A 13,477-nucleotide genomic window follows, 5' to 3' on the forward strand; every position below is an offset into this window, starting at 1 on the left:
CATATGAATCCAGCTTAATAACCAAACGCCAATGAATGTGAAGCACAATTGTGACCACTTTATAAATTTAATATTAACATACCCTGCTTTAACATATGCATTTTAATCTACCAAACTCCACATCTCCTACATATAGTTCACATACACCCCGGATGTGCATTATAGGAATGTTAATTTAGAAGTCATAATGCAAATAATTCCAAAGGTAAAGGGCCATTGATGCCCAGAACTGGGTCATGTTCATTAGGCACAAAAGGAAGAAAACAGATTGCAACAGAGAGGGACTAACTGGACTTCCCGCTGCGAGCCCTTATGAATGACTCAACATGGCATCGAAATAGTTAACAAACAAAGCAGCTCCTGTAAATAGTGACTGAAAGGACTCTAGGAGTTGAAGTTTGTTCTTTGTGGAGCAGCTCAACAGGCGTGGGGTGATGGGGCGAAAAAGTACAGCGCCAGTAGAATGAGGTAAACCACCACCAAAGCAGTCCCTGGAAAAGAAAGAGGTTTGGAATTCAGTCTAATCCGTGATATCAGGCATAGCAATTCGAACCAAGCACAACAACTTACCCTGAAAGTAGTCAGACTTGCCATCCATGAAAATGTAGTTGACCACAATCACACTAAAGATGCTGGCCCAAAGATGCAAGTCACTGAACAGGAGCACGAATCCCACATCCTGGAAAAGAGAGAGTCCTGTTTGATGGGATCTTCTCAACTCTGACCACTACAGTCTACGATCAAAACCTGATGCTTTATGTACAGAAACAAGTGAGATACTGACAATTATATTGATAAAGTGCACATCTGATGCAATTAATCACAATGCAGATAAAGATTTAAAATGACTTACATAAAAAGTGTTGAACAAGATGAGTAAGGGAATCTGAATCATGCAGACTTGCACTGCTATGCAGTTTCCCACCTCCAAGCTGCAGACAAATAAATGTCAGGTTACAGTTCTCAGAAACCCCAGGCCTAGGGGGGCAACAGCACTTGCTCTGGGAATCATGTCAGATTTTCATGGCCAATTCGATAAGGGTGATCTTCAGACAGACAACTCTCTCAACAAATGACGAGTTTGGGTAGGTGGGGCTTGGAAACATGACAGAGGCGGACAGCCAGTCAGTGGTCGTTGTCAGCTTGTAATGCTACTAGTCACTGGAGAAATACACTCATCGGGAGTGTAAAATATCTTTCACAAGCTCCAAGCTAGCTACCAGAAATGTTTACGGCAGGGTTCTGGACGGATTTCCCGGTGCTCAACTCCACCCTTTCCTCTCTGCCAAACTGACGTTGGTTTAGGTTTTATTTAACTAGGCAAGTCAGTTAAGAACAAATTCTTATTTATAATGACGTCCTCGGAAACAGTGGGTTAACTGCTTTGTTCAGGAGCAGAATGGATTTTTACCTTGTCAGCTTGGGGATTCGATCTAGCAACCTTTCGGTTACTGACTCAATGCTCTAACCACTAGGCTACCTGCTGCCCCTATGTACAGTGTATGCTTGAACATTGGTACATTGTGGGAGGCAACCGGTCTGTCTAGAGATACTAGGTTATGCATGATGAGACAAGATCCATCAGGAGAGTGAAAATGCAGTATCAGAGCTTGATAGTGGCTTACCTGAGGCTGATGTTATTCTGCAGGGCAAACTGGATTCCGTTGAAGATCTCGGGAATTTCCGGGACCATCGCCAACACTGTCACGCCGATGAAATACTGCAGAAATGAATGACAGACAGTGACACACTGCACTAGCCTTTACATAGTCAGGACATAACACATTTTAAAAGTTGTTTGGCTATCCTTATGCTTATCCTGAACCTCAGGTCGCATCATGCTTGTAAAATTCAGTTTTATAAAATGACAGGGGCTTTCAATAATGAGCTTTCCAGAGACATTTTCTACCCAATTAAACAAATCATATATTATATTCCCCTGGGTATGGTCTCAGTTGGTCAATGGGCATGAAAAGGAAGGAAGACGTTTATAATGGAGTGAAACGTGGACGTACCATCTTTACCTATCCAATAAGAAAAGCGAATGTTTATTTTCTGTTGCACAACATTTTTCTACGCTGTGGCCTAATGAACATGGCTCAGGTGTGGGCGTACCTGAGAGATGGAGGAGTGGTCGAGGATGGGTTTGATGTGCTCCGTGGTGAGGTCGGCACAGGCAGCCATTAGCAGCGTGGCCATGATCAGCACAGACAGAGCCCTCAACCTGGACCAGTGGACAGTACCGTGACCACCTACACACACAAACAAACAAACATTAGAAATCAATACAATGAAGTATCACACATTCCAGTTCCTGTCTACTATATAACCACAACACTTTAGAACTTATGGGGAAAAGCTTGAAATAAAAGTGTTTGTGGTTGGTGGGCTCACCGCTGGCGCCCCCCGGTGGGCACTGACCCTGGTGGTGATCGTGCACGTCACTGACTTGGATGTCGTAGATGTGGGAGTGGGTCTTCAGGGTGAAGATGAGGCCGATCAGGTAGGCGGAGGGCAGCAACACGGAGATGGTGTATACCAGAGGCCTGGAAAACAAGCCATCCAGCAAGTAACTACAGCGTAGCAGACCTACGGACTGGTAACACCAACAAACCATGGGACAGAATGGGTGTTTTATTGGAACTTACTCAATATGTCTGAGATATAAGGGTTCGTTACTTCCACTCTGTTGAGAAACATAATATGGCTTTAGTTTAATACATGCTTAAGCATTTGGGGCTACCCACAAAACCCCCTAACAAAATCATCATAACACACTTCCGCAGTAGTCAAAACACTACAGACGTGGCTTCAACTCATACTTGTTTTTAATCAAATACTTGAATGAAGCCTGTCTGGAATACCAGATGGATGGGTTAGGGTTACCCCTTCTGGCCACTGGGTCATTGGTTCCATTGCGCCAGGTAAGCTCAATCAAGTGCAGTTCAAGTATTATTATTATGTAATAGTTCATAATGATGATGCAGCAGGCGAACAGGAGATGTAGGTACTAACCATGTCATAGTGGCAGTCCATACAGGTAAAGGGCCCGCTGGTGTTGGCTTGAGAGCTGGAGCATCCCGCACACACCAGGCTACCGTAGGCCTTGGAGAACAGGGTTGGGGCAAATACGCCTGCAGGACAGAACAAAGTGTGTGACCTTATTCGTAGATGTGCGTATGTGTTCAGACTTCAAATCACATTTTATTGGTCACATACACGCGTTTAGCAGATGTTATTGCGGGTGTAGCAAAATGCTTGTGCTTCTAGCTCCGATAGTGCAATAATATTAACAGTTTCACAACATATACCCAAAATACACATAAATCTAAGTATGGAATGGATTAAGAAATATATATATATATATATATATATATATATATATATATATGAGCAGCATTGGACTAAGATACAGTGGTGTAGTATAGAATACAGTATATTCATATGAGATGGGTGATGCAATATTCACACACAATTAAAGTGACTAAGATACCGTAGAATAGTATAGAATACAGTTTACACATATGAGATGAGTAATGCAAGATACGGAGACATTATTAAAGTGCCTAGTGTTTCATTTCCTTAAAGTGGCCAGTGATTCCTAATCTATAGGCAGCCTCTGATGTGCTGGAGATGGCTGTTGAACAGTCAGTTGTGTAGTATAGAATACAATACAGTATATACATGATGGGTGATGCAATATGTAAACAGAATTTAAAAGTGACTAAGATACAGTAGAATATTGTGGAGTGCAGTTTATACATATGAGATGAGTAATGCTAGATACGGGACATTATTAAAGTGGCTAGTGATCCATTTCTAAAAAAAGTGTCCAGTGATTCCTAATCTATGTCTATAGGCAGCCGCCTCTGATGTGCTAGTGATGGCTGTTTAGCAGTCTGACGGCCTTGAGATAGAAACTGTTTTTCAGTCTTCCAGTCCCAGCTTTGATGCACCTGTACTGACCTCACCTTCTGGATGATAGCGGGGTGAACAGACAGTGGTTTGGGTGGTTGATGTCCTTGATAATCTTTTTTGCATCGCTACGGCATTGGGTGCTGTAGGTGTCCAGGAAGTTTGCCCCCGGTAATGCGTGGGGCAGACCGCACCACCCTCTGGAGAGCTTTGCGGTTGTAGGCGGTGCAGTTGCCGTACCAGGCGGTGATACAGCCCGACAGGATGCTCTTGAATGTGCATTTGTAAAAGTTTGAGAGGGTTTTAGGTGTTACGCCAAATTTCTTTAGCCTCCTGAGGTTGAAGAGGCACTGTTGCGCTGCCTTCACCACACACCGTCTGTGTGGGTGGACCATTTCAGTTTGTCAGTGATGTGTACGCAGAGGAACTTGAAGCTTTCCACCTTCTTCACTGCGGTCCCATTGATGTGGATAGCGGGGTGCTACACAATCTCATTTTTGTTGACATTGAGTGAGAGGTTATTTTCCTGTCACCACACTCCCAGAGCCCTCACCTCCTCCCTGTAGGCTGTCTCATCGGTTGGTAATCAAGCCTACCACTGTAGTGTCGTCCGCAAACTTGATGATTGAGTTGGAGGCATGCATGGCCACGCAGTCGTGGGTGAACAGGGAGTACAGGAGGGGGCTGAGCACGCCCCCTTGTGGGGCCCCGGGGGGCGACCCGTCAGGAAGTCCAGGACCCAGGTTTTAATAGTCACAGTGGGTACAATATCTCCTATGCACTTCCTGATAAACTCATTCACCGTATCGCTATACGTGTCGATATTCTTTTCTGAAGCTACTCTGAACATATCCCAGTCCTCGTGATCAAAACAATCTTGAAGCGTGGATTTCGATTGGTCAGACCAGCATTGAATAGTCATTACCACGGGTGCTCCCTGTTTGAGTTTCTGCCTATAGGAGGGGAGGAGCAAGATGGAATCGTGGTCTGATTTGCCGAATGGAGGGCCTTATATGCATTCTGGAAGGTAGTATAACAATGGTTGAGGGTTTTAGCAGCGCGAGTACAACAATCAATATGTTGATTGAATTTCGGGAGCCTTTTCCTCAAATTTGCTTTGTTAAAATCCCCAGCTACAATAAATTCAGCCTCAGGATATGTGGTTTTTAGTTTTCATAAAGTCCAGTGAAGTTCTTTGAGGGCCGTCGTGGTATCGGGCTTGAGGGGAGATGTAGACCGCTGTGGCTATTATTGACAAAAACTATTTTGGGAGATAGCATTTGATTGTGAGATATTCTAGGTTGGGTGAACAGAAGGACTTGAGTTCTTGTACGTTACACCATAAGTCGTTAATCATAAAACATATACCTCCACCCTTCTGCTTCCCGGAGAGTACATCTCGGCGCGATGTACTGAGAACCCAACTGGCTTTACAGAGTCAGACTGTATATCTCGAGGGACTTGCCTGTGTGCACACGTGTGTTTCTTTGTGTGTGCTTACATATGTGCGTGTGTATCTGTGCATGTGTTCATGCTCTTACCTCCTACTGATATGAAGAGCAGGGCTGAGCTGACCCCTGCAGAGCGGCTGTTGAACCTCTGCTCCCTGTGTTTAAAACCCCCGATGATCATGCTGATACCCTGGGTAGACAGGATGTAGTCCAGTCACTAAACCTCCAGTCACAAGTCCCCTGTGCTCAAGGCCAAGTGAAAGTCAGAGCCTCTTATGGCTGAAATCCCAGTCCCCGTGTTCGAGTTCTGGTCCAAGTGCCGGGTCCACATTAAGTCAAAATGACTTTATTTAACCCGTCAGATGCAAGAGGGATTTACTCAAATGGTTTGCTATCCATTTTCCTTTCTGTGCCACCAAATGTTTGCATACTGGTAATGTTACCAGGGCCACATTCAGTTGAAAAACATTGCAGATAAAAAAAAAAACATGAATAGAGCCAACATTATCCCTTATGTCAGAGAGGCATGTTTGTTCTACATAGCATATTTCTATCGGAACGTTCCAAAACGTTGCATCCTGCTGAACGTGCCCCAGGTGGTTGGCTATAGCTAACTAATGAGGTAACATGACTGAACAAGGTGTAGCCTCAACAAATGGTTAATTCCGGTCTGCAAGTAGCCTAGTTTTACAACGGTCCGCGATATGATTTAGAAATGTAAAATGTGTAGCGATGGTATTATGGTCATGTCTTTTTAACGGTAAGGGCTAGAATCAAACCATTTTCTCTGAAGAAAATAAGGAGAAGTGGCTAGTATGTTGGCTACATAACCGGGCTATGAAATGCAGTGGGGAAAGTGCGAGGGGTTGAGCGAGTCTACAAATTCAAAAACAATTCTATACTCAAGGGAGAGAAAAACATAGCTAGACTGTTGTTCTACTATTCAATTTAAAGCTGTTACTGTTTTTAAATTTCATGAAGCATCTTGTGTTTTTTAACCAGGCAAGGGGCTATCTGACTGGTTTGTTTGATGTGCATAATCGGAGGCGGAGCTGAGCCTGTCTTCGCTTGCTCCCCGCAGCTCACCAGCTGGATTAGGCTGGGCTGTGTGTGGTGCATCCGATCCACTGCAGAATAGAACATTTTCCTTAGTTCTAGAGATGTAGTGTGTACAGTCTAGGTGCCACTCACTGGGATAAAGAGAATACAGCCCAGCAGGGTTCCAGTGAGAGCAGCCTTGACGATCTCCTCATAGCACTTGGTGCCGGCCTTGTGACCCCTCAACAGGGCAGTGATGTAGAAGGTCATCTCTGTGATGGAGCCAAACGTGGCGACAGCGTGTTACTCACTGAGATACCCAGAGACAGACAGCGTGTTACTCTGGGCTGAGATACTGCAGACAGCGTGTTAGGGCTGAGATACTGCAGACAGCGTGTTACTCTGGGGGCTGAGATACTGCAGACAGTTACTCTGGGCTGAGATACTGAGAGACAGACAGCGTGTTACTCTGGGCTGAGATACTGCAGAGAGAGACAGACAGCGTGTTACTCTGGGCTGAGGCTGAGATACTGCTGAGATAGAGAGAGACAGACAGCGTGTTACTCTGGGCTGAGATACTGCAGAGACAGACAGCGTGTTACTCTGGGCTGAGATACTGCAGACAGCGTGTTACTCTGGGCTGAGATACTGCAGAGATACTGCAGAGAGAGACAGCGTGTTACTCTGGGCTGAGATACTGCAGAGAGAGACAGACAGCGTGTTACTCTGGGCTGAGATACTGCAGAGAGAGACAGCGTGTTACTCTGGGTTGAGATACTGCAGAGATGCACCATTTGAACTACTAACACCGAATCTTACCTGGCGATGCCCATGCCAATGTAATAGGACAGTGGGATGATGGAGCTGACGGCAGCGGCGAACTTGGCCTCTGAGCTGACAAACTGGTTCTCTGTGTCCACGTAGCCGACCATCAGGGTTGCGATGACCAGGGGCAGCAGGTCTGGGTGGGCACACTGCTTTAAGGAGCACCAGTGGAAAGTCTACAGTGCTATGTTGGATATCAACTACATTGCAGAATCACAGATTTATAAATAACCTTCCATCCTAAAAAACTACTACTCGTGTGAACCAAATTAATGATTTTATACCTCTTTTTGCTTAAACTGATTCCCTCAAACCTGCTGATTGTCTGCTTTCAACAAACTGGTGATGCACTATAAAGAACCACTAAGCAGAAATGCTGACCACTGCTGGACAGGGTAAAAGGTGTAACTTGCAGGACATTCCATTTGGTCCTTGGTGGTGTTCCAGGTCATCTTTTTTGTCGTCACGCTGCCCAACTCATAATATCTCTATAGCAAATGAATGTGGTTCCTAGGACATGCATAAAGACGACCTGGAACGCCACCACCAGTTCACTGGCATGAGTCAGGTGATAGATAATCACAACCATAATGGTCTGTTAAAGGATACTGACAGCGAACACATTGATTCCGTCCAAGGTGTATTTGTAGTAGTACCAGTTGAAGGCGTGGTAGCAACAGAGAAGCACTTGGCTATCACACCCTTGCGGCTGCAAAAGAGACAGAAAAACATAGCAAAGCAATCGTCAAATTATACATTTCCAAATCTAGGAAAAGGATTCCTCTAAAAAAACACTGTCCCATTATTTGAAATCCACCCAGGGCCAAGTTAATGGGTTGGATTAAAGTGGTAACTAGTTCAGAGGCTGTGATAATGTCAACACCACATGGAAGGGGAAGATCTTGATGAGCTCGTCCACCTTTTTCAGCCGGTGGATGTGGACGTCCTCAGGGGGCATGAGGAGGATGATGGCCAGGGTGCGGGCATTCATCTTGGCCACAGGGATGGTGAAGACCAGGATCCAGGAGAGAAAGCAGGCCAGGCTGTGGATCAGCCCCAGGAGAGGGTAGCCTAGCAACAACCACACATAGGTACTGACACGACACTGCCCCCAGCAGGGCACAGCACAGGAGACCAGGCAGGCAAGCAAGCAGGCACAGACACGCATGCAAACACAAACAAAAGCACGTGCACACACATAGTGGGGAGAGATGTGAAAAAGTACTGGTTATGAAATGGTCTTGGCAAAAGCTTGAAAACAGAGCAGCCAATCAGGCACTCTGATTGAGTTTAGAGATTGATGTCTTGTTAGTCTGAACAAACTAAACACATTCCATCGCAATCCACATCAGGAAAACAACATATGCTTATAAGGATATAACTTTTGACATAAATATTATTTGAGAAAATATTAGCCCACACAGGGGTTGAGGCGATAGGCGAGGGGACAAGACTCACCCAGTAACGCGTCCGTTGTGGGGGGACCTCGATGGGGACAGAAGGGGGCATGAGTAGGGGTGTAGACTCCTTCACCTCCTTTGAGTCAGATTCCTCTGGGATGGCCTCGCAGTGAGGGAACTTCACACAGCATCGCCTGACCAGGCTTCTGGGCTAAACATCCAGGTGAAAGAAGGAGGGAGCGTGATGGATGGAGGGAGCGAAGGAGAGAGCGTGATGGATGGAGGGAGCGGAGGAGAGAGCGTGATGGATGGAGGGAGCGGAGGAGAGAGCGTGATGGATGGAGGGAGCGAAGGAGAGAGCGTGATGGATGGAGGGAGCGGAGGAGAGAGCGTGATGGATGGGAGCGGAGGAGAGAGCGTGATGGATGGAGGGAGCGGAGGAGAGAGCGTGATGGATGGAGGGAGCGAGGAGGAGAGAGCGTGATGGATGGAGGGGGAGCGAAGCGTGATGGATGGAGAGCGTGATGGATGGAGGGAGCGAAGGAGAGAGCGTGATGGATGGAGGGAGCGAAGGAGAGAGCGTGATGGATGGAGCGGGAGCGTGATGGATGGAGGGAGAAGGAGCGTGATGGATGGAGGGAGCGAAGGAGAGAGCGTGATGGATGGAGGGAGCGAAGGAGAGAGCGTGATGGAAGGAGGGAGCGAAGGAGAGAGCGTGATGGAAGGAGAGAGCGGGATGGATACATTATTAAACCCTATTAATAAATTCCAACAAACACTAAGCAATAGTATCAGGAGCATCAGTTTGACTATGACAATATTAAAATGGGGCCCAGAGTGTGAGACTTCTAACAAGACCATGAATATAGCTGGGTGTTCAAGCCTTTCGTTATTTATTGTAGAGTTGTTGGACCTAGTTGTTGTAATGGTGTATGAGGAGCAAGGACAATGATGAACACAGGGATCAAGCTGGTTCCTCGAGGCTAAACATCACCCTGACCAGGCAATAATCAATGGAGAACGAGCCAAGACAAGAGCATAATCAACCACTGTCATAGCGGTTACCTTTAGTATGGACTTCCCAAAGGGCCACAGGAAGTAGCATGATAACTTCCAACACAGCTTCCCTGAAATAACATTCCAGACCCCAAAATATTAGAATTTAAATTCAGATTTATGTCATCCCAACGTAAATAAATACAGATTTTATTTAAAAGAACATTAACATGTGTATTAGATGAGGGGTTCCTACCATAAGGAACTCCAATGATGGTCAGAAACATTAGGACACAGACCAAGAGGTAGGCTAAAGAGATCCACCATCCAAATAAAATCAAGTATGCTATGTTTCCACAAGTGATCAATGAACCTGAAATCAAAGAGATATAAAGAAAAATGAGTGTATTCTATTCAACAACATACAGTCTCTACTCTATATCTATAGAACACTGCAATCTTGAGTATTTTTCCCTCAAACATTTCAAAAATGATTCACATCAAGCCATGGTCGTGTTCATTAGGGCACATGGTAGCTAAATGTTTTCAAAAACATTGCCACGGAAAACAAAAAACATTTCTTATTGGACATGTTCAGATAACTGCCCCCGAAACGGTGAGATACTATCTCCGTTTGGTGACTATTGAACACGACCTGCACCTTTTCTAATGATCGTCATATTAGAGGTTCCGCAGGGGGCAAGTGAATTAGGAGCAGGAGGACAGACACTAACCTTGGGGTCTGACAAAGTTCAGCTCTGAGTACAGCTCCCTCACAATGTCTGACCTGTCCTCGATGGGCCTCTCAGTCACGTGACTCTTCCACTTTCTGAAGCCAAACTGAACATGTGCACACACACAACCAGACACACACACCATCACTTCCAAATTTAAGGGATATTTTGTAAATCATTCAAATGAAAACTGTTTTACATGGAAGACAAAAACTGCCAGGCTTTGTTTTCTCTGTTGTGTCCAACACTCCACCCACCCTGTAGTTGTTGGCCAGTTTGTTTGCCTCTACTTCATTCTCTGCTCGGATGGTGGTCCTCAAGCTCGAGCCATCCTGCCAAACCTCTTCCCCATAGTGACACGGAGTGGTGCCTCCTGAGGGAACAGACACCAAGTTGCCAAACAAATGGATGAAATGGTCCGGCCAAGACGAGGAAAAAATAAGACAAGAAAAATGGATGAGGTCTTCCATGAAGTATCACACACTAACATATGGACATTTAAATAGGATTTGATACAGCAGAATTTCATGAATATTGTTTCTCCCAAGGGTGTAGAGCTTAGCCAGCCCAAAAAACTAAATTACACCAATGCTATCGGTTGTACTGAGCATCATGGGTACTTTAGCAAACAGTTAGTGTTGGTTGTGACTGTATGTGCTGCCAGGACAGGCTGTAGCCTCACCTTTGTGTGCAGACAAACATTTGGGGGTGTATTGATGGGAGACATCTGGGGAGGGCGTCTCGGCCACATGACTGCCAATGTCCACACACAGTCTGTCACACTGGGATGTACGGCGGTAGACCCTGGGGTCATGGTCCCATTGGGTATCTGAGGGAACAAACGAGAGAAACAAACATTGATATGAAACAACCTACCCTTCAATGTCTCCATTATTATAAGTGTTTATTCATCAACATAACTTGTGTAGGGTAACAAATTACATCTGAGAAGATGCAGGTAAACTTGCAGAAAACGTTCAGAATAAAATTATACATTTATTAGTAGAGGTAGGTATCCCCCAGAGAACTAAACTCAACATTGTTAGACAAACAGAATCCATATGGAATAACTACGGCCAGGAGTTTCTCCTCATCAGGAATAACTCTGGATCCCAGTTGGTCAGGTCATGTGAGACCTGTGTGGACCAATGCACTAAACCCGTCAAGTCAGTGCGTGACTAACGGAAAGCTCCTGACAGTCACATGCAGCGACACCCAATTCTTCAGTGCAGTGATACCGGTGAGACTGATGACATTATCTATGGATTTCAAATGTTAGTGGATTTAACAAGCACTATGATGATGCACACACATGTTGCCTCTTTAATGCCTCTGTGGAGGTTTACCACTTTGACAGGGGAGCAAGATATCTTTACAACTTCATGTCTTTTAAAAAGGACAAGCAGCATTTTCTAAGTTGAATTCATAGAATTTGAAATGGTCATACATGGAAAATCCAGAGAGCAACAATTACTTGTAAATCCAACATGCTCTCTCTCCTGACATTCCCCAAGCTTACACATCTCACAGGACTTAAGATGAGCATCACTGTCCCAAGACTCCTAACTGAACAGGGAAGGGATTCTTTTCAACATGTGACATCGTCTTCATGCAACTTCAATTACGAGACGGGCCAGTCAATCAATAGACTCACAGTTCTCATAATCTGAGGGAAAGCAGATTGATATTATTTTCAATTAAATACAAATTTAGTGAAAGCATTCCTCCTCATGTTGACATGTCTTAAAATGAGCTATCCTCATGTTGTTGTAATCTTACCACTACTGTAGCATAAGTCAGGGTTTCTCAAACTCGGTCCTGGGGCTCCCCCTGGGTGCACGTTTTGGTTTTTGCCCTAGCACTATACAGCTGATTCAAATGATCAAAGCTTGATGATGAGTTGGTTATTTGAAACAGCTGTGTAGTGTAGGGCAAACACCAAAACGTGCACCCAGGGGGCCCCAGGACCGGGTTTGGGAAACCCTGCCTTAAGTAATAGTGCAGTGTAGCCTACAATCTCTCTGGTAATAAGATTCCATAAACTATTTTCAGAATCTGGTTTCAATATCTGTGAACAGAAAGACATACTGGGGGTCTGAGCAAATTATCAAGTAGTTTTCAGATGTACGTCACAGGAACGGTGAATAAACAAGTCTGTGAGGCCTGGTTATCCTAGATACATTAAGTGTAAAAAAATAATATTTGGGGGCTCCTCCGCACAAATTAAATATGGTGAAATCTAAGGAAAGCAGCCTACCCAAACACAACACAGGTGATTTTAATCAAAGTTAACTATTGAACACTAACTGACAAGGAACAACTATAGGCTTTTCGAAATGTCGAACTTTCTATGAAATGTACAAAACAAATGCCAAAGTGTACCCTGAGAGCTGTGTCTATGTACGACACAACAATTGTTGCAAACGCACGAATATCGCGTGCTAAAAAAACCGCGGAGATTGATAGAAGGAACGTTTCCGATTTGTTCTTACCTGAACTTTCAGCCGTGGACCTCCGCCTACGCCTCTCCGTATCAACAATAGGAGCTTTAATGTGGGACATTATTATTGATTATAATTCCCATAGAGATAACACCACGCCGGTTTTATCAACTCAACCCGTTCTTCAGCGTTTCTCTGTGCGCTTCCTAACCATTGATGACATGCATGCATGTATCCAAACAACTCGTGGGAATTGTAGATCATCATATCTTGTCCTTCTCCATCGACTGCATTCTGGGATGTGTAGTGACTCTGTGTCATGTCCTGTGCCCATTCTAAATATAAAACAACTTTGTTTGAAAATCCAATTCATAACTTATGATGTTTATGATGAAATATATTCTATTGAATAATATGTATTTTCTGTCATGCTGTGTAGACCTATGATGGCCAACATTGATGCGGGTGGGGGCAGTTTGAAGTTTTTAATATAATATCTGAGTGAGACAGACTAACACAATCAATGGGGCCCCTGTTGGTAATTCGACCATAAACCAAGTTGGGTCAGCTGGACGCTAAACTAATTTAGCAATCTAAAAAATTTAAGCTGACATGGTGGGCTAATTGACTGTCTATCCGTGACTGTACTAACAAGAGAAAAATTGTTGATGCCCAAC

At 44.7% G+C, this 13,477-nt stretch overlaps 1 protein-coding gene across 1 annotated transcript; it reads right to left on the bottom strand.

Moving 5' to 3' along the window:
* Positions 1-53: 53 nt before the first annotated feature.
* Positions 54-13,118, bottom strand: cax1 (cation/H+ exchanger protein 1). The gene is given in 20 exon segments (XM_042316053.1): positions 54-491; positions 571-679; positions 854-932; positions 1,626-1,720; positions 2,116-2,252; positions 2,395-2,546; positions 2,649-2,686; positions 3,016-3,134; positions 5,457-5,556; positions 6,558-6,759; positions 7,224-7,365; positions 7,839-7,938; positions 8,149-8,334; positions 8,688-8,840; positions 9,695-9,756; positions 9,882-9,998; positions 10,360-10,465; positions 10,617-10,732; positions 11,042-11,188; positions 12,852-13,118. Coding segments are annotated over 20 exon segments (2,304 nt in total). The 5' UTR covers positions 12,922-13,118; the 3' UTR covers positions 54-417.
* Between the last annotated feature and the right edge of the window lie 359 nt (positions 13,119-13,477).

The sequence above is a fragment of the Oncorhynchus tshawytscha genome, unplaced genomic scaffold (genome assembly GCF_018296145.1).
Source record: "Oncorhynchus tshawytscha isolate Ot180627B unplaced genomic scaffold, Otsh_v2.0 Un_contig_5464_pilon_pilon, whole genome shotgun sequence".
Classification (NCBI taxonomy): domain Eukaryota; kingdom Metazoa; phylum Chordata; class Actinopteri; order Salmoniformes; family Salmonidae; genus Oncorhynchus; species Oncorhynchus tshawytscha.